The 22,579-nt window shown below is 46.1% G+C and overlaps 1 protein-coding gene across 1 annotated transcript in view; it reads left to right on the top strand.

The window, feature by feature from the left end:
- LCK (LCK proto-oncogene, Src family tyrosine kinase) overlaps positions 1-22,579 on the top strand; it is a 175,044-nt gene that overhangs the window by 127,787 nt on the left and 24,678 nt on the right. The window contains exons 6-8 of the mRNA XM_073551982.1: positions 16,580-16,683; positions 16,932-17,081; positions 18,019-18,171. Coding sequence (XP_073408083.1) covers positions 16,580-16,683; positions 16,932-17,081; positions 18,019-18,171 — 407 coding nt within the window. The remainder of the gene's footprint in view (positions 1-16,579; positions 16,684-16,931; positions 17,082-18,018; positions 18,172-22,579) is intronic.

A 22,579-nucleotide genomic window follows, 5' to 3' on the forward strand; every position in this document is an offset into this window, starting at 1 on the left:
TTTGAAGTCTAGCGACTTCAGGGCCTTTTTCTATCAGACGTGTTGGACATTCTTTTTGGCAGGGTTTTTTGCATGATTGCACACAGCAGCTTTTCTTTCCTGTCCTTTCTAGTTAACGAGGGCCCCATCGTTTGCTCAGCCTATCTTTCTACCTGTGTTCTTGTTTTCATCTTGTTTCACCGACAATACATGTTGGGGGCTGTCTATTGCTTTGGGGTCTGCTCTGAGGCAGTTTAGATTTTCCCTTTCTTTCTTTAGGCTTATTTAGTTCTCCAGCCGTGACAAGGCGTCTAGGACCACTGTAGGCACGCTCCACGGCTACTACTAGTTGTGGATAGGATCGGGGGTCTGCAATCCGCTAGTTACCAACCTCTCCGGTTTTCTGGGCGTAGCTTGCTTTTTGTTTTTTCCTCCTCGGTTACTCATTCATAACAGATCAGAGATTGGTGTACCTTGTTTGTTACGTATTGTGGTTTGTAATGCTGTTGTAACGCTGCTGTGATACCTTAATTTCCCTTGGGATCAATAAAGTGTATTGTATCATATCGTATACTTCCCAGAGAAGCATTGCGACCTAAAAGCCTCCTCACCTCGACATGTCAGGCTTGAAGTGTCGCTTTCCACGAGGAGGAACAATATCCTTTTGATCCCGGTCAGACACCTCTCGCCCAGCCAAACTAGATCTCACACTTTGCACTGACTAAGGGCCCTACATCCAAACACAATGGCTGCAAACTGAGAATTTAGTTTTGGCTTTTACCCTAAATCATGTGACAAGGAGTCAATATTGACTTTTAGGATTGCTACTTCCTATAAGTGGCACTAGAGTTCCAGTCCTCTTCCTCACTGAAGAGACAATTTGCATATTTCCCAGACAAGCATTGTGGCTTAAAAGTTTCCTCACATTGGCATGTCAGGCTTGACTTGTCGCCAGCGTCGGACACTGAAAGCTTGGAGCCTTGTGCAAGAATTGTGTCTGGGCCCCCCTAGTGACAAAGCTACAGATATACAGTATATATATTTATATACAGCGATAGACATATATATCTTACATAGTTTCCTCTCCTTTATTATGTATATTGCCATCCCTTATTACACAGTGCCCTTGTTAAGAAAAATAGCAACAATACCCTATGTAAGGAACAACACTGTACATAACAGCAGAGGAAGCTATATAAGAATAGATGGCACCATATATAACTAGAGAGGATCGTAAGTACTAAGGGATGGTGTTATATATAATATAACAGGAAACTATGTAACTAAGGACAGCAATATACATAAGTGATTACACTATAATTACACTAAATACTAAGGGACTGTGCTATACATAATAAGTGAGAACACTATATACTAAGGGACTGTGATACATAATAAGTGAGCACATTATATATTAAGGGACGTTGCTATACATAATAAGTGAGTGCACTACATACTAAGGGACTGTGCTATACATAATAAGTGAATACACTTTATACTAAGGCACTGTGCTATATATAATAAGTGAGTACACTATATACTAAGGGACTGTGCTATACATATTAAGGGAGTACACTATATACTAAGGGACTGTGCAATACATAATAAGTAAGTACACTATATACTAAGAGACTGTTCTATACATAATAAGCGAGTACCCTATATACTAAGTGACTGTGTTATACATAATAAGGTTACATTCCTGTATCTCTGTGCAGTGTCGGTGTGCTGTGAGCTTTTACAGACGCATTGATCCTATTCTGATCCTCAAAATCGGATCAGAACAGGACATTCTCTGACCCTCCTGGATCTCATTCTTAAGGGCATGTCACACTAAGAGATATCGCTAGCAATATCGCTATAACTAGTGACGTTATAGCGATATTAGTAGCGATATCGCTGTGTCTGATACTTACCTACGACCCGCTCCCCCGCTGGTTATCGCTGATCGCGCGAGAACGTCCTGTACTGTTTCTTGTCGTCTGCTTCCTATGGAGCTTCCTGCTGAGACGACGAGCGACGCGTGGAGCCGGGCGGGAGGACGCAGGATCGCCTGGTGTGACAGGTAAGTAGCGACCCCTGTCCCCAGCGATGTCGCTGGTGAGATCTGCCTGTGTGGCAGCTCACTAGCGACCACTTAGCGATGTACCAGCGATCCTGACCGCGTCATATCGCTGGTCGGGATCGCTGGTACATCGCTAAGTGTGACAGTACCTTTAGAGTGAGTTTCATGGATATGTGAATGGACCTATAAAACTCTACAAGCCCGCGTGCCGTTTGATAAAAAAATCTGGCAGCACATGGACATTTCACACAAATGTGAAAATGTGAACTAAGGGATTCTACAGATAACATTATCACTCCATGTCGCACAGTGCAGATACAGAATAATATTTACATCCAGTAACCGACCGCTGACGTCTGATTAGAGTCAATTTCTGCTGTTTCTTCTCCATCTAGTCAGACCTTCATGTCATCATCTCCCACCCACGACTCGACTTGTCACGATGATTGTCACAGCCTTAAAAATAACAAGGTCACATACATTGTATACATACATGTGTCTCCCCGCACTGCTCCCTGCCATTAACATACTAGTAAAAATGCATCAATCAAAATATAAAGTGAGGAGCAGCACAGTGTCTCCCATTAACTATAATCTGCACCACCCAATAACATAAACTTTTCAGTTTGTGACTCTCCCCAACTAACTGTAAAGCTATGTGCACACAGAAAATATGCAAGATTTACAGTACAAGCAAAGTGAATGAGATCCCTGAAGTATTGCTTATTTTTTTCCTTGCAGATTTGCAGCAGATTAAAATTTGCATTATGTCAATTCTTGCAGCGTATTTCACTCATGCTAATGAGTGGGGGAAAATACGTAACAAAAGCATGGCAAAAATGTGGAAAAAAATAAATGTATTTTAGCCAGCATTCTTCCTGCCATCACATTAGGATATGCAGCAGAATTTTCTCTTGAAAATCCAGAATATATGTACAGAGCCTTAGTCCCTGTCCTGTGTCCATCCATGAATTTGGGGATGGGAGAAGACATTATCAGGTACTGAGCATCCTCCACCACCTGCCAATTCATTACAAGTCCCTGACATCGTCTTCTCCCACCTTTCAAATCATTATAAAGTATCCTGTGCACCTTACCCCATCCTCTCCCCAATAAATTTTAAGTCCATGTTAGTGTTATAATGAATTATAAAATGGGGGAGTATGCTATCAGGGACTTAGCACCCTCCTCCTTGACCCAATTCATTTTACATCCATATGTAATGTCCTCCTCCCCCTGTTCATAATTCCATTATAAGCGTCGTTACTCCCATCCAAATTCCCCACTCCCCTCATTATCCTCTCCCTCACATCCTTCATTGTCAACTCCCCTACATCCATCATTGTCCTCTACTCTACCCTATCATTCTTCTAACCCACCCACCTCATTGCCCTCTCTCCCACCCCACACATTGTCCTCTCCTCCACCCCATCATTCTTCTCCCCCACCCCCTTCATTGTCCTCAACACCATCCCATCATTGTTCTCCCCCACCACACCTGTGTCTGCTCCAAAAGCCTCATCATTATTCTCCCCCACCACACCTCAGTGTCCTCTCTACCACCCATCATTGTTTTCTCCCACCACACCTTTGTCCTCTCCCTACCACACCTTAGTGTCCTTTCCACTACCACACCTCAGTGTCCTCTCCACCACCCCATCATTATTCTCCCCCACCACACCTGTGTCTTCTCCACCAGCCTCATCATTGTTCTCCCCCACCAGGCCATAATTGTTCTCACCCACCACTCCATCATTCTTCTCCCCACCACTCCTGAGTGTCCTCTCCCCAGTGTATTGATTAAAAATTAACAAAAAAACACCTCACCATTCACCTCTCCATATGTTCCCCAGCAGCATCAAGCCACGTATGCCTGTGTCAGGAAGAAGAAAGCGCCAGTCAGAAAGCAGAGGACAGATCCCTGCAGCTCTGCTCCGCTGCCATTTTCTCCTGTAAGCAACGGAGCTGCAGGGATCGCTCCCTGCAGTCCGCACAAGAGGTCAATCTGGCCAGAAGCCCCCCTCACCTTCGAGCCCTGATGTAGTTGCACCGGCTGCACCTGTGGTATGTCCGCCTCTTCGTGTTGCTCTCCACAAGGAGGAACATTACCCCTTGGATCCTAAATATTTAATACAAATTTGATTTGAATAGAATTATCTCATCTATTGTACACAAGTATATACACCCAATATACACTCACTGGCCACTTTATTAGGTACACCTGTCCAACTGTGTGTTAAGACTTAATTTCTAATCAGCCAATCACATGGCGGCAACTCAGTGCATTTAGGCATGTAGACATGGTCAAGACAATCTCCTGCAGTTCAAACCGAGCATCAGTATGGGGAAGAAAGGTGATTTGAGTGCCTTTGAACGTGGCATGATTGTTGGTGCCAGAAGGGCTGGTCTGAGTATTTCAGAAACTGCTGATCTACTGGGATTTTCACGCACAACCATCTCTAGGGTTTACAGAGAATGGTCCGAAAAAGAAAAAAAATCCAGTGAGCGGCAGTTCTGTGGCCGGAAATGCCTTGTTGATGCCAGAGGTCAGAGGAGAATGGGCAGACTGGTTCGAGCTGATAGAAAGGCAACAGTGACTCAAATTGCCACCCGTTACAACCAAGGTAGGCAGAAGAGCATCTCTGAACGCACAGTGCGTCGAACTTTGAGGCAGATGGGCTACAGCAGCAGAAGACCACACTGGGTACCACTCCTCTCAGCTAAGAACAGGAAACTGAGGCTACAATTTGCACAAGCTCATCGAAATTGGACAGTAGAAGATTGGAAAAACGTTGCCTGGTCTGATGAGTCTCGATTTCTGCTGCGACATTCGGATGGTAGGGTCAGAATTTGGCGTAAACAACATGAAAGCATGGATCCATCCTGCCTTGTATCAACGGTTCAGGCTGGTGGTGGTGGTGTCATGGTGTGGGGAATTTTTTCTTGGCACTCTTTGGGCCCCTTGGTACCAATTGAGCATCGTTGCAACGCCACAGCCTACCTGAGTATTGTTGCTGACCATGTCCATCCCTTTATGACCACAATGTACCCAACATCTGATGGCTACTTTCAGCAGGATAATGCGCCATGTCATAAAGCTCGAATCATTTCAGATTGGTTTCTTGAACATGACAATGAGTTCACTGTACTGAAATGGCCTCCTCAGTCACCAGATCTCAATCCAATAGAGCATCTTTGGGATGTGGTGGAACGGGAGATTCACATCAGGGATGTGCAGCCGACAAATCTGCGCCAACTGTGTGATGCCATCATGTCAATATGGTCCAAAATCTCTGAGGAATGCTTCCAGCACCTTGTTGAATCTCTGCCACGAAGAATTGAGGCAGTTCTGAAGGCAAAAGGGGGTCCAACCCGTTACTAGCATGGTGTACCTAATAAAGTGGCCAGTGAGTGTACATTATATATATATATATAGCATTGTTTCTAATTCAATGTATATTGCTACTACTGTGAGCAATTTCTATCACTGTTAGTAAGACGCCACTCACAATTTTATTTTTGGCTATGAGTGGAGCCAAGTGGATGTTAGGCATTTTGTGCTATGGTTATTGACAGGAGAGTGACCACAGTGGTTGTGGGTCGCCCTCCCAGGGCTGTGGGGTGCTCAGTACTGGGCCGGTATCAGCGGGATGTGTCACAGCAGCGGGGACCCGGTCCGTGGCCCTGGGTGCCCAAGTAATGGGGGAATGTAATGGTGTGAATGAATAGTTCGTGACGCCACCTATGGTGTTCGGCAAGTGAGAAGTTAGACCGACGCTGCATGCAGATCCTCTGGGGTTGGTGGTGTGTTGCAGCCAAGATGGTGAAGCTCCCCACAGGTGGAGCTGTAGCCCCAGGGCAGTGTAGATGTAGGGGAAGAGGAGAGGCACAAGCGGTGTAGAACCTGGTACCCAGATGTAGCGGGGCTGGATGCGTTGGCGCAAGAATGAATGGAGGACACCAGGGCTTGTAGTTCCAAAGCTTTACTCACAGTCTGTAGTACACACAGGTACCTGCCTCCGTGCCGTGTCCTCCGGGTCAGGGACTCAGTCAACCTCCAGGTAAGATGGAATGCTGCCTTGCAACACTCTGCCAACATGTGCCTTTCTGAATGTCTCCTCTATAGCGCCTTTAAGTGTGAAGTACTTCCAGTACTGAGTTACACTGGAGTGCCTCCTGACAGATATTCCCAAGAACTCTACTTGTACGGCAGACAGCTGTAGCCTGCTTCGGGGACTCCCTACTCCTGAGTCCCGGCTCACTATCCAAGTTGCTGTTGTGCCCCCAAGTCGTAGATGGGAGTAGTGCATTTACAGCCCACTACTCCACCGGTGTCTGCTGCAGAACCATTAGTGTCCATACAACCTCGGGGACCGGGCCCCGGCCTTACGCTTTTAACTTCTAGGCAGGGTTCTTCCTCTAACCCACGTCCTCTCTGTTCCCTTTTACTCCTTCGTTCCGTTCTAATCTCTCTCTCTTATGGAAGATCAGGTTTCAGTTCAATGTCTTTATCCTTCTTTCCTTTCCCATGCCAGCAGACCCAGATCACTGAGATCTGCTGCAGCACCTCCTTCCTCCATCCCTCTTCCAGGGATCTCCTTTCCTCACTCTTCTCTGGCTTCCTCTCCCAGACTGACCTGTATTTCTAAACATTTCCGCTCTTTTATGTATTCTCAACTCCACCCGCCTCCCAGCACTTTTCGTGTTCCAAGCAGGGAACTACCAAAGGTGCTCTGCTACTCTCTAAGCAAGGAGCTGCAATGTGGCTTTGCTGATCTACTCTGTTGTGTGGGGTACGAGTGTTGGAGCGTGGTCAGGAGCCTCCAACTTACCTGGATGGTGGGGCACCACACCTCAGGAGGAGGTGCTGTACCTCTATGATGACTGAGCCTCAGGGGTGCCACATACCCCCCCGCTAAACACAGCACGTTCCCGGGCTGCAAGGCAAACAACGTTGACAACATAGGAACATACAAAATTTTTGTAATGCTAAACAAACATTTCTTATACTAAAGTTCCCAATGTGGGAGGCACTCATTCTTTAACGTTGCAAACAATTCTTAATTAACTATCTAAAATCTTAAGTCAAAAGTGCAATTTTCAATACAATACGTAATTCAAAGTGCCATTGTCTGTTACTCACTATCACTTCAGTATTCTTCATCAACACATTTCTTTCCATCTTTAGTGCACATTTTCTACTTTCTTTTAACTCTGAGTGACAACCGTGGTGCCTGGTTCATCACCTACATTTTCAATTCTTTATTCTTTAGTCAAATCTCTCATCTCTCTACCAAAACATTCCTAATTCTATATAAAAGCCATTTCCTAGTTACCAATACTCTCATAAGACACATCATTATCAAATACTTCACATTAAAACTTTCAACAATTCTTGTAAGTGACACCGCTCCCAGACGGGATCTCTTGCAGTGTCCTTTGATTGGAGTCATACTCCAGATGAGGTAGACCTTATCTTCACAAAGTGTCCATGTAAAACCAAGAGAGGGCACCTAAAGAGGTGCAACTATTTACACTAGCAGTTCTGGACCATTCAGCGTTCATGATCTCTGTAGTTCAAATGGAAAGGCTGCCAACACATCTGGGCAACACTGGAAAAACAAACAAAACTAAACCTTGATGGTCAAAAATAGAATAAAAGGCACAACGGTGCAAATAAACCCTCCTGGGTAACGAGAGTTATTATTTTCTTTTTTTTTTTTAGAAACTTCTTGACTAGTGGTTGTTGTTCCCTCCTGGGGTTTCTGGACTGGAACCCCTACCAGATGAGAGAAATGCATTGGCAGTCCTCAGGTATTCTTCCTCCAGTGGGGTGAAACGTGCGGCTTTCCGTACCTTTGGCTGTGGGACTGGTACGGCTCCAGCTTGGAACATGGGGGCAGTGGGCGGTCTCTGCCTGTAGGTCTTGATGAGATCCTCTGGGACTCGCCTAATGTTCATAGCATATCAGCCTCTCAGACCTTCGTGTCTGGTGAAGGTCACATGATCTCCCGGGCTCAGGTTTCTGGCAGGGAGTCCTTTTCTCAAATGAGGTTCTATGTCTTTCCAGTTGAAAAACAGATCGGAGATTCGGCTAGGGTCATGGATAAAGCCGAACCCCCTCTCATGATTCACATTCAGGACGTGGCCCCAACCTGCCGCATCTCTGGGACCGTAGTGACCGGCTCTGACCTGTTCCTTCCGGTCCAAATCTGGACCTAGTACCGTTAGCCGGCGCTGCTCCCTCTCCCGGTGTTCAGCTGCCAGTTGCCGGATGGTAGCTTGACAACTAGCCCAGTTCTCATCATCCTCCCGTTCCTCCCGGGACCGATCCAGGCTGGTTTTGTACCACGACGCCACCGTCAGGGGTTCCGGTGTTTCCCCCCGGGGACAGGCATCCCAGTCCCAGACCAGATCTAGCACGACCTGGTCAGCCGCTGCGACCGCTGTACACCCCAGGGCCTTCCCAGGTGTAGGGGCATCAGACGTACCTGGAGCCTCCTGGCGGTGTGGTCTCTGCTCCGGTGCAGGCGTAGTGGTGGTGGGCGCTGCCCGGTGGGACACCGGGGATGGCGGTGGAGCTAACGGCGACTCCGGGTCCGCGGGGGTCTCTGTAGGGACCTGCGCGGCCGCGTCAGGTCCGGACGGGGGCTTCTCTTCCTCCGCTTCAGCTCCCTGTGCTGTGTACAACTCCTCCGGTAGTAGCGGCAGGGAGGGAGCTCCGGATGCTGCCGGTGGTGTGATGGCGGCGGCAGACTCCACGGAATCTGCCTGGGGAAGCTCCGGTGCAGCAGCGGCGGGTACCGGTGTCGCGGGTACCGCAGGTGTAGGCCCCTCCTGGGCGCGCTGCAAATTCAATGTCCATAGTGCTTCCTGCCTCAGTTGCAGGCGGCGCGTCAGCTGGGCAATTTCATCCTCCAGCTGCTGGCGGGTCATCCTAGAAGCAGGGTCTGAGCCTTCAGCCATGGCGCCGGGGAGATCCACCTCCCCGTGCTCTGCAGGCCTCCTTCCCTCTTCTTCCATCATGGCGTTCTCGCGTTCTTCTTCCTGCCTCGGCTCTTTTCCCGCCACTGACTCCACTCCTCCTTCTTGGGGCGGCATCTTCTTCCAGCTCCTCCATACCAAGCCAGTATACGAACCCCTTGGGGGGTGGGCCATGTTGCTGTCACATAGTAATTCAGGCAGGGGAGGCCCAAGACTGTTCGTGGTCTTTTCCTAGGTCCTCCCATATCGTCACGCCCTTCTTCACCGCGCCAGCGGCCATTTTTAATGTTCATTTTACAGTCTATTAAATTGGGTCTTCTGCATATTCTCAAAAGTTTTAAGTCCAATAAATCTTAGGCACACAGAACCCGATGGCATCGGGTCTCGTCATCCTGTTCGTGACGCCAAGTTGGGTCGTTCTCCCAGGGCTGTGGGGTACTCGGTACCGGGCCGGTATCAGCGGGATGTGTCACAGCAGTGGGGACCCGGTCCGTGGCCCTGGGCGCCCAAGTAATAGAGGAATGTAATGGTTTGAATGAAGAGTTCGTGACGTCACCTGTGGTGTTCGGCAAGTGAGATGTTAGGCCGACGCTGCATGCAGATCCTCTGGGGCTGGTGGTGTGTTGCAGCCAAGATGGTGAAGCTCCCTACAGGTGGAGCTGTAGCCCCAGGGCAGTGTAGATGTAGGGGAAGAGGAGAGTCACAAGCGGTGTAGAAGCTGGTACCCAGATGTAGTGGGGCTGGATGCGTTGGCGCAAGAATGAATGGAGGACACCAGGGCTTGTAGTTCCAAAGCTTTACTCACAGTCTGTAGTACACACAGGTAAGAAAACGATCAGTACACACAGGTGCCTGCCTCCGTGCCGTGTCCTCCGGGTCAGAGACTCAGTCAACCTCCATGCAAGATGGAATGCTCCCTTCCAACACTCCGCCAACATGTGCCTTTCTGAACGTCTCCTCTATAGCGCCTTTAAGTGTGAAGTACTCCCAGTGCTGAGTTACACTGGAGTGCCTCCTGACAGATGTTCCCAAGAACTCTACTTGTACGGCAGACAGCTGTAGCCTGCTTCGGGGACACCCTACTCCTGAGTCCCGGCTCACTATCCAAGTTGCTGTTGTGCCCCCAAGTCTTAGATGGGAGTAGTGCATTTACAGCCCACTACTCTACCGGTGTCTGCTGCAGAACCATTAGTGTCGATACAACCTCCGGGACCGGGCCCTGGCCTTGCGCTTAGAACTTCTAGGCAGGGTTCTTCTTCTAACCCACGTCCTCTCTGTTCCCTTTTACTCCTTCGTTCCGTTCTAATCTCTCTCTCTTATGGAAGATCAGGTTTCAGTTCAATGTCTTTCTCCTTCTTTCCTTTCCCGTGCCAGCAGACCCAGGTCACTGAGATCTGCTGCAGCACCTCCTTCCTCCATCCCTCTTCCAGGGATCTCCTTTCCTCACTCCTCTCTGAGTGGCTTCCTCTCCCAGACTGACCTGTAATTCTAAACCTTTCCTCTCTTTTATGTATTCTCAACTCCACCCGCTTCCCAGCACGTTTCGTGTTCCAAGCAGGGAACCACCAAAGGTGCTCTGCTACTCTCTAAGCAAGGAGCCGCAATGTGGCTTTGATGAACTACTCTGTTGTGTGGGGTGCGAGTGTTGGAGCGTGGTCAGGAGCCTCCAACTTACCTGGATGGTGGGGCACCACACCTCAGGAGGAGGTGCAGTACCTCTGTGGCGACTGAGCCTCAGGGACGCCACAGTTGCAGGGGTTGCAGTCCTACCTGGGCCCTATAGTCTAAGGGGCTCAAATGTTCTCTTTGGTCTAAATAAGAAGACCAATACTATTATGGACCCATAATTTTTAAGGGCCCCGTTGCCGACTTGGCATTATAGTCCACAAGCTTCAAGTTACGGGAATGGCTATTGTTATATTGTTTGACTCAATCTAAAGTTGGCCTTATCTATATTTATTTATAAGGCTAGTAAACCTAAACTTGAGGGTTCGCTCACACATGCATTTAAATAATCCAGGAGAATGGGACAATTTTTTTCTCACTTGTCATCAGTGTGCTGTCCGTGTACAATCCATTTTTTTACTCAGCAACTATTAGGGTGGTTTCACATTAGCGCTTTTTAAGCGCACGCACGGCCGGGGGTAGCTCCGCCCCCGAGACGGCTCTCTGCCCGGCGTGCCCGCCCCTTGCTTGTAGCGCCGCCTCCTAGCGCACAGCGGCGCCTGCGATCGGCGCACCCTATCTTTAGCATAGGGTGCGCAGATCGTGCGCAGGCCGTGCGCTAGTTGCGCTTTGACCTGCGCTGCGCACTTTTGACGGTGCGCCGTGCGCGCCAAAATCAAACTTTTCGGATTACAACGAAAGTGCCCTGGATGAAATTGCACCTCCTATACATAGAACAATACGACACAGATGGCGACAACTGTGGCACACGCTGCAAACACGTTTCCTGCAGCGGTGCTCCAGGTGCACCGAACGTCTGTGGAGAAAATCGAATCTACCCGAAGATTTCATCCATTACAAGTTTATGCTTAAAACATACAACTCTGCCCTTCACCTCTCCAAACAAACCTATTTCAACACCCTCATCACCTCACTATCCAATAACCCAAAACGTCTCTTTGACACTTTTCATTCCCTACTCAACCCAAAAGTGCAGGCCCCAACCACAGATCTCCGCACTGACGATTTGGCCAATTATTTCAAAGAAAAAATTGACCACATCCGACAGGAAATTATCTCCTAATCCCCTCATACCATGCATTGTCATCCCTCCCCCACTGCATCTAGCTCACTCTCTGATTTCGAACCAGTCACAGAAGAAGAAGTAATCAGGCTCCTTACATCTTCTCGCCCTACCGCTTGCATCAGTGACCCCATTCCATCACATCTCCTCCAGTCCCTTTCCCTTGCTGTCCTCCCTCACCTAACAAAAATATTCAACCTCTCTCTCTCTTCCGGTATCTTTTCCTCCTCATTTAAGCATGCCATCATACATCCATTACTTAAAAAACCATCCCTCTCCCAAAACTGTGCCGCTAACTATAGACCTGTCTCTAATCTTCCCTTCATCTCTAAACTCCTGGAACGCCTGGTCCACACCCATCTTATGCGCTATCTCTCAGATATCTCTGTTCTCGACCCTCTTCAATCTGGTTTCCACTCTTTACACTCTACTGAAACTGCCCTCACTAAAGTCTCTAATGATCTACTAACTACTAAATCTAATGGTCACTACTCCATGCTAATTCTCTTGGATCTCTCTGCAGCATTCGACACTGTGGATCATCAGCTTCTCCTCACTATGCTCTGCTCCATCAGCCTCAAGGACACTGTTCTCTCCTGGTTCTTCTCCTATCTCTCTGACCGCGCCTTCACTGTATCTTTTGATGGTTCCTCCTCTCATCTTCCCCTTACTGTTGGGGTTCCTCAAGGATCAGTCCTGTCCCCTCCTCTTCTCTTAGTATGCCGCCCCTATTGGACAAACAATCAGTAGATTTGGTTTCCAGTACCATCTCTATGATGATGACACCTAATTATACACTTCTTCTGATATAACCCCTGCCTTTTTAGAAAACACCAGTGATTGTCTTACCGCTGTCTCCAACATCATGTCATCCCTCTATCTGAAACTGAACCTGTCAAAAAAGGATCTCCTCATGTTTCCTCCCTCTACTAACCTACCTTTGCCCGACATTGCCATCCCTGTGTGTGGTTCCACCATTACTCCCCAGCAACATGCCCGCTGTCTTGGGGTCATACTTGATTCCAAGCTTTCATTCACCCCCCACATCCGATCACTGGCTCTCTCTTTTTAGCTCCATCTCAAAAACATCTCTAGAATTCGACCTTTTCTTTCTTTCAACTCTGCAAAAACTCTTACTGTTTCTCTTATTCATTCTTGACTGGACTATTGTAACTCTCTACTAATCGGTTTCCCTCTTACCAAATTCTCCCCTCTCCAATCTGTTTTGAATGTTGCAGCCAGGATCATATTCCTCACCAATCATTATACCGATGCCTCTACCTTGTGCCAGTCATTACACTGGCTACCCAGCCACTCCAGAATCCAGTACAAACTTATTACCCTCACTCACAAGACACTCCATGGCTCAGCACCACCCTAAATCTCCTCCCTTATCTCAGCCTACCATTCCACCCATGCCCTCCGTTCTGCAAATGACCTGAGGTTAGCATCCTCAATAATCCCACTCCCACTCCCGTCTCCAAGACTTTTCATATGGTGCGCCAATTCTTTGGAATGCACTACCCAGGATAATATGATTAATCCCCAATCCCCACAGTTTTAAGCATGCCCTAAAAATGCATTTGTTCAGACTAGCCTACTGCATCAACTAATTACCCTAAAGGGCCTGTCACACACTGGTTTTTGTGACGTTATAGCGATATTGCTAGCGATATCGCTATGTGTGATACTTACCTCCGACTGCTCCCCCGCTGGTTATCGCTGATTGCGCGATAACGTCCTGAACCGTTTTTCGTCGTCAGCTTCCTGCTGCGCTTCCTGCTGTGACGACGAGCGACGCGTGGACGCGGGCGTGAGGACGTCAGGATCGCCTCGTCTGACAGGTAAGTAGCGACCCCCGACCCCTGTAATGTCGCTGGTGAGATCTGCCTGTGCGGCAGCTCACTAGCGACCACTTAGCGATGTACCAGCGATCCTGACCGCGTCATATCGCTGGTCGGGATCGCTGGAACATCGCTAAGTGTGACAGTACCTTAAGGCTATGTGCACATGCTGCGGTTTTTGTGCGGATTAGCCTGCGGTTTTGCCCTGTGGTTTCACACCTCTACTATGTTAAAGGTGTGAAACTGCTGCGAAATCCGCACAAAAAATTGACATGCTGCGGTTTGTAAACCGCGGCAAAACTGCGTGGAAAAAAATGCAGCGTGAGCACAGCGGATTTGAAATGCCATAGGCTACCATGGTACTGTACCATGTCTGCGGAACTGCTGCGTTTCCGCAGGGCCAAAAACACTGCGGAAACACAGCAGAATCCGCAACGTGTGCACATAGCCTACCTATCCATGTTGGCCCATTCAAAATTTTCTTACCATAATCAGGTACCTCGTATTATGTTCTCACTCGCTTTATGCATTTAATAGCCCTCTGTGTCTGTATTGTTACATACTTTGGCTGTCAACTAGTTCATGCAGAATTACATGAACACCCGTTTCGAACACTATGGCTGGTCCGAACAATGAAAGCAATTGTTACCATTCACCTTTCATGTCTCCCTTTTTATCTCATAGATTGTAAGCTTGTGAGAAGGGCCCTCATTCCTCTTGGTATCTACTTTGATCTGTGTTTATTGTTATGCTGTAATGTCTATTGTCTGTACAAGTCCCCTCTCTAATGTAAAGTGCTGCGGAATACGTTGGCGCTATAGAAATAAAATTATTATTATTATCCATAAAAATCAGATGCCAAAATTGGATTACTCTCGGTCGATTTATACGCAAGTGTGAGCAAACCCCTAAAGTACAAGTGCAAAGACTTTCAGATTCTAGAGATAGGGACATTTGTGTTGGTAAATATTTTACATTACACAAGATATCTCATGTTCAGTAATTATCTTGATACATCTCCAACCGGAAATATTAACTACTATAGATTTTTTTTTCCGAAATAAACATTTTTGTGGTTTAACAATACAGAGAGGAAAAGCGTGTGACTCAGTTTCCATTCTTGTTAATTCATGTCAAATGCAAATACATAGGGGAAAATTACAAAACATATGTAAAGGGTTCAAATGGCACAAGATGTAAACCAGTCTTTATATGAGATGAAAACGGAAGCTTAATATCAAATAGAACATTGTCCAAAATTCCGTGTACACAATGAGAAATCTATATATATAAAATTGAATGCGTGTGTGTGTGCGTGTGTGTGTGTCACCAACCAATCAAGAAGCATGTTTCATTTCACCAGAGCTGTTTAAAAGAAGCTGAGCTGTGATTGGTTGCTATGAACAACAGTTTTCTCACTCCACAACAACACCTCAGCAGACAGTGACCGGGTGGGAGAAATCTAGCATCCTCGGGAACATAAGCTCCCAGCCATTGTCTGCCCCCCAGAAAGGAGCAGAGAGCACATGACAGAAATGCCCATATCCCCATCACGCATCCTCCATCCCATAGGCACATATTCCCTCTTAAAGGGATCTCCGGTTTGGAAGTTAGGGCAAATCCATCCAACACTTTGGTTTGACCCCAGGCATCTCTTAAACTCTTAAAGGGATCCCAGGTATGGAAGTTAGAACTCTTCCACTCAGCGCTGTGGTTCTGACCCCAGGGTCTCTTAAATGTATCATTGGTATGGAAGTTAGGGCAATTCCACTAAGCGCTCTGGGTCTGACCCCAGGCCTCTCTTAAAGACATCCCCGGTATGGAAGTTAGGACCGTTCCACTCAGCTCTGTCATTCTGACCCCAGGGTCTCTTAAAGGGATCATTTGTATGGAAGTTAGTTAGGGCAATTCCACTAAGCACTCTGGTTTTGACTCCAGGCCCCTCTTAAAGGGATCTCCGGTGCGGTAGTGAGGGCAAATCCACTCTGCGCTTTGGTACTGACCCCAGGCCTCTCTTAAAGGGATCTCCGATATGGAAGTTAGGGCCATTCCACTCAGTGCTCTGGTTCTGACCCCAGGCTGACGGGATGATTTGGGATATTAGGGGTAGTAGTCCGGTGGCACTGGCTGACGGGACGATGTGGGATATTAGGGGTAGTAGTCCGGTGGCTCTAGCTGACGGGACGATGTGGGATATTATAGCGAATGTGGCTATGCGGAATGGGTGGGGCTCTACACTCAGCTTTATATATATATAGATATAATCATTATAATTTGTTATAACTAACCGTAGTTAGTTACTATGCCCGGGCAGTGCCGGGCTCTTCAGCTAGTATTTAAATAAAATTTCAATAGGAACAAACACACTCAGCACATTGTAAAACTAATCAATGTATGCATTGATCAAAAGTCCCGTATTTGAGACTCTTAAATGAGGCTCCATGGACTTTATTTACATATTTGTATTTCCCAGGGAGCATTGCACCTAGGATTTCACTGATTGAGCGCCTTTGCCGGCTGCCGCAGTGTTTTCTTTGACTGGTCTCCCTGAGGTTAGTGATTGTTTTGCACAATGTTGGTCTACTAGGCATTGCTCCCACCTAGCCAGAATCCTACCTCCACACTGATGAAGGGCAACACCCCGAAACAGCTGTCTGTGGATGGATACCTGGCCTTGGTATTTCAATTGTCGTATCTGTAAACTCGTAAAGAGCTGGATATTGACTTAAAGGGCCACTTAATATGGTGGTAATGGTGGTTTCCGAAAGGAGCCACCCCTTGGCTGGGTCCTTCCCTTGATGAAAATCTGGCTAGTCCCGTGTTTGAGACTCTTAAATGAGGCTCCACGGACTTTATTTGCATATTGGTCAAAAGTTAGCATATTACATTTTGAATGTAGCCTCTTTTTGTTGTATAAAATATTTTTCTTATAAACTCATCTCAACATGTTCTCTTTAGTTGGTTCTTCAAAGATTTAGGTCGGAAAGATGCAGAGCGTCAACTCTTAGCACCAGGAAACCAGCAAGGTTCTTTCCTTATCCGAGAGAGTGAGACAAATAAAGGTATAGTTTTGCAATGAAAATAGGCAAGTAATATGAATTGGATCTTTATTCTCCAAATTAATTTTTATGTTTTTATTTATTGTGAGAGTCCTTAATGGCTGAGAAATGTTATCAAACCACTGAGCACTCTCATTTTCTTTATATCTATTGGCTGAACAGCACAAAGCTATCTTTACTGTATCACTTTTTCCATTGAAAAGCTTCATCCTTTCTGGCTATGAATGAATCTCAAATATTGCTTTTTACAGGCTCATACTCTTTATCTGTTCGCGACCTGGATCAGAATCATGGAGAGGTGGTGAAACATTACAAAATTCGTAACATGGACAATGGAGGATTCTATATATCTCCTCGAATAACTTTTAAGACACTTCAAGAACTTGTGCAACATTATTCTGGTAAAAAAATGTTACCCATATGTTCATTTCTGGTAGATTGGCTCACTTGGCTGCACATAGAGGTAGACACAGGAGTGCTGTCTCTTTAAATCTTCTACTGGTTTATTAAAGGTACCGCATAAACCAGTACAACATTAGCAAAAAGAAAAACACAGCCTTTCCAGCCTAATGGGAAAACGAAAACATAATGTATGGCACAGTTGCTGCTGGGATCTGCGGCTCAGGGACAAACAGCAAAATTCAGCTTTCCTTATCATGAAAACACAGCTCTGGAGCTTGCACCTCCAGACTCACTAACACTGAATGATCCAGAAGGCTGGGTATTAATCCTTTGGACTCCTCCAATTCTACAGCTGTTCAATCAACCTAGCACTAAACATGGACAATTAACACTTTTCAGCACTTAGTGTGCTGGAGTGTTTTGCTAGGTTCATATCAATGACGCTAACAACCACAGTGATGCATATCTCCACTCCAGTACTTTGCCAGTGACTTTGTCACAATATACATATTACTTATGATTATTAATGATTTCTTATGGTTTTCCAATGTGCCCTCAAAAATTGTGCTGCCATGTTTTATGGACAAGCTGTCCAGGAAAAAATAAAAATCAAGTTGGCAACACTGATATACATAACTAGCTCGGAAAACCCAAAACATCTCTTTCATCAAGCCAAAAAGAACTTGCTTAGTCAGCAAATATGGCGTAAAATTGTTCATTTACGAAACCCAGCGGAGGGAATGCAGATTGAAAGAAACACATTGCTATACTATATCTATTATATGATTCTCACTTTTGTTGCAACAATAGAACTTCCATAGTTTTAAATTTCTTTTTTAATATACAAAGTAGTGGTTTTAATATCTGCCCAAGAATTCACAGACCATTCCGTGCATATGCTGGTGTATAGAGTAATTTTATAAGTATTTGATTTAGGTACCTTGGATGGATTGTGCACGTTACTGAAGGCACCATGTCAAACTCAACGGCCACAAAAGCCCTGGTGGGGCGATGAATGGGAAATTTCACGCAGTTCACTACAATTGGTGAAAAAACTAGGCGCCGGGCAGTTTGGGGAGGTATGGATGGGTAAGTTATCTCATTTATATATTTAAAAGGATTAAAAAATTTTAGTGTTAATGTTGATTTATTATCAAATAGCATTAGGTAAAATATATTATTAACCAGTTCATGACCAGAACATTTTCATCTTGTTTTCTCCACATGTGTTTTAAAGAGCCATAACACATTTTATCATTCAGATATTAAATTAATTTTTGTGGTTTATTTTGCAGTGCATTGGGCTTCATTTTTATGTCACTGTCATAATCTCATTTTTTGGCTGATATTGGGTAATATAGATGGAAAAATAAGGGAAATAAGTGTCTGTTTTTCCCTTTTTTAATGTGCTTTTTTATGACCACACAGGACAACTCAAATATATTTAGAAAGTTGTTCCCCATGATGGAACAATTAATTTTATTTATTGGACACATGTTTTTTTCCGGGGACGGGGATAGTAAGAGCAATTTGGATTGACAGTGGCATTTTTAATTTATTTTATAACTGTTATTTTTGATTTATTTATTTTTAATTTCTTTTACACTGTTACGCTCGCACCCGGACAGGATGGCGCGAGCGTGGATGGTGTGGCCCCAATGTGCCACAAACCAGACTACCCTGGAAGGGGCGTGACTAAGCAGCTACCTTAGTGTTCACTGGAGACTCTGATGGTGAGGTCAGGTTTGTGCGGCAGGTACCACTCCAGGGTGGTGCCTGGCTGTGGCTGCTGATCCCACTGGGGGACGGAACACTAGGACAGGAGTGGGCAACAGGCTCGACTGGGTATCAGGCGGGCACGGCTGAGACACCAGCAGGCTTGCACGGCTGAGACACTGGCAGGACAGGCGGGCACGGCTGAGAAACTGGCAGGACAGGCGTGCATGGCTGGTACTCTGGCAGGGCAGGCGGGACAGGTACTGACTCGGTAGGGACAGGAACACAGGCAGGTATATGGAAACAGGTAGGGGCCTGTTCAGACTGGAGGGTATATGGGGACAGGTAGGAACCTGTTCAGACTGGAGGTTATGAAACTGATTCTGGAAAGACAGGTACACAGACAGGTATGAATAGCATGTGGGAACACGAAGGAGCCAGTTCAGACAGGAGGGACAGGAACTGTTAAGAAACAGTTCAGATAGGAGGGATAAAGACCCACAGGATGCAGAACGGAAGCACAGCAGGACCGCAGGATTGTGGAGCAAGAGCAGAACCGCAGGATTGCAGAGCAAGAGCAGAACCACAGGATTGTGGAGCAAGAGCAGAATCTCAGGATTGCGGCGCAAGAGCAGAACTGCAGGATTGTGGAGCAAGAGCAAAGCAGAACCGCAAGGTGCGGAGCGAGAGCAAGGCAGACGGAGTAAACACAAGGATACACACAGCAGGGAAAGGAAGGCACAGACAAGGATACAAACAGGTACAGGTTAGGACGGAGTTCAGACAAAGTCAGGTACAGGAACAGGGACAGGATCTAGGATACATGACTGAGTATGAAGCCCTCAAGAAGGCAGGAAAGAAGACACTCAAAGCACAAAGACAGGTCTGGGTATGCAGCCCCCAGAGAAGGTGAAAACAGGACAGGACCTGGTACCTCAGTAGCAAGACACTGACTGAGGGATATAGTTCTATGCGCAGGGATGCCTTAAGTACCTGAGGCCTCTTGACAATTGCACGGTCTCGATAAGAGTCAGGGAGAGCCGGCGCTGGCCCCCTATATACACAGCCAGGAAGTATGCAGCAAGCAAGAACATGAGGCCCACAGAAAGGAGCCGGCAGAGGACAGAACTCACAGCATGGCCCAGTGTGATGAGTAAGATGGGAGATGGGACGCCATGCAGTGATGCCGGCAGGGTTGTTACTAGTGATGGGCGAGTATACTCATTGCTCGGATTTTCCCGAGCATGCTTGGATGTCCTCAGAGTATTTTGGCGTGCTCGGAGATTTAGTTTTCGTCACCTTATCTGCATGATTTGCGACTTGTAGACAGCTTGAATACATTTGTGGAATGCCTGTTTGTTAGGGAATTCCCACATGTATTCAGCCTGTCTACAAGTCGCAAATCATGCAGATAAGGCGATGAAAACTAAATCTCCGAGCACGCCAAAATCCTCGGAGGACACTCGAGCATTTTTGGGAAAACCTGAGCAGCGAGTATACTCGCTGATCACTAGTTTTTACATACACATTGTGTCCCTATAAGGTCATTAGATTTCCCTTGTAACTTGACTCAAAATATTAGCTCCAGTTACAAAGGAAATGCAGCCAGACACTCTCTCCCTATACATAGCGATCATGTTTTAAAACATCACTGCAGAGTAGGAATGGGACCACCCAGACGTTTAGAGACTATGGGCTGGGCGGAAGCGGTTAATCATAGTAACAATAACAATCGATTAACTATTTTATTATTTAGAGAAGAGCTAAATGTGGAAAGAAAGGTTACATATTATATACACGAACCAGGACATGATGCAGAGTCAGGCTTTAGTTAAAAGAATATAATTGCTATATACTCTCGTTATTTTCTGAAGTCAGTGTGTTCAAGTGCCTATAACTATGCAAGGAATGAGAATCTGAGAGCAAAATATTCTCAAATGTTATATCTGTCTTACAACAAATGCAGCTGCTAAGGTTAAAGTCAGTCAATGTAATGTACGTAGTTTTTATTTTGTATATTGAATCTTATATGGTGCTGCCATCATGTGGTTACAGATCAATTGATCTATTTCTTAAGATTTTAATTTACCATTAAACAGAACACTAGACCTTACCTAGCACTGTAGATTTCCATTATATTGTACTGCCTTTAAAGACTAAATAATTGTTCTCAGTAATTAATGGAAAAAAAATGTGCATTATTGAAATTGAAACAGAGTGAGCAGAGCTATAGCTAAATATATGGTAAGTTTAAAGGGCTTTCAAGCAAATGGCAAATTATTGCTGGAGAGTTTTTTCAGAAGAATAAAGAATGCCATGACCATTTCTAAATGTCTTGCCCTTCATACTATGTCACCATTTTGAGAATTATGCCAACATTATGGCTGCTACAATGCTAGGTGCTAATCAAATTTCCTCAATGGAATTATCAGGCAGCACATCAGTCTTAAGGGCCCATTACACGTTGCGATATTGTTAGCAATATCGCTAACGTCACTGATTTTGTGACGTAGCAGCGATATTGCTAGCGATATCGCTACATGTGACACTTACCTCCGACCGGCTCCCCTGCGATGATCGCTGATCGAGCGAGAACGGCCTGGGCCATTTCTCGTCGGGCGCTTCCTGCTGGGCTTCCTGTGGCGCCGACGAGCGACGCGTGGACACGGGCGGGAGGACGTCAGGATCGCCGCGTCTGACAGGTAAGTAGCGACCCCCGACCGCTGCTACATCGCTGGTGAGATCTGCCTGTGTGGCAGCTCACTAGCGACCACTTAGCGATGCACCAGCGATACATATCGTTGTCGGGATCGCTGGTGCATCGCTTAGTGTAACGGTACCCTTAAACATTCAGGGTACATAACGCCTTTCTGATTGACAGTAGTAAATGAAGGGTAGAGAACATCTTTCTAATGCTCAGTGTACCAGTGATAGATACAGCAAGGATTGATATGGATTCCATAATTCACCAGTAGTAACAAGGGTTATTTAAACGTTATTTGCAAATTAATTTGGGTGGAGAATTCCACTTTTCTAATTGAAATCCAAGTCAGAAATTGATGTGGTTATTATTAGTATGAAAATGTCAAGTTAAGGCTACTTTCACATTAGCGTTTTTTAGCGCAGCGCTTCGTGCGCAATAGAAACGCATGCAAAAAATGCACTATGCCTTTTGCATGCGTTTGCTTTTTTTAGGCGCATGCGTTTTAACTAGTTTCTAGCCATGTTAACTCTTAAAACGCATGTGATTTTAAACACAGGCGAGTGCATGTCCATGCGCACGCCTGCGTTCCCATAGACTGTAATGTGTTTTTTTGGTGCATTCCGTGCGCATGCGTTTTTTTTACACAGGTTGGACAGACCACAAATGCAACAGGTTGCGTCCGGCGCGCCTAGGCGCACACTACAAAAAAATGCATGCGCACAAAACCGCATACAAACGCGTGCAAGCGCTAGCCCATGCGCCCCCATGTTAAACATAGGGGCGCATGGCGCATGGACGCGCTAAAAAACGCTAATGTGAAACCAGCCTTAGCGAAGATTTCAGGATGAATCTGCATCAAAGAAGTGATATGCCATTTTTTTCTTTTTTGTTTCACCGAGCAGTTTTTAAAACTTCATTGAAAAAAATCTCTCTGAACAATAGTTTGGATTTCCCATTGAAATCAACAGGAAGCCTATTCAAAGTGTATTTGAAATGGATTTTAGAGCGGATCCACTTCAAACTCTACGTCAATAAACTATGTGTGAACAAACCCTAATGGTATCTGCACATGGGAAG

The sequence above is a fragment of the Dendrobates tinctorius genome, unplaced genomic scaffold (genome assembly GCF_039654945.1).
Source record: "Dendrobates tinctorius isolate UK_male_01 unplaced genomic scaffold, ASM3965494v1 ptg000183l, whole genome shotgun sequence".
Taxonomy (NCBI): Eukaryota; Metazoa; Chordata; class Amphibia; order Anura; family Dendrobatidae; genus Dendrobates; species Dendrobates tinctorius.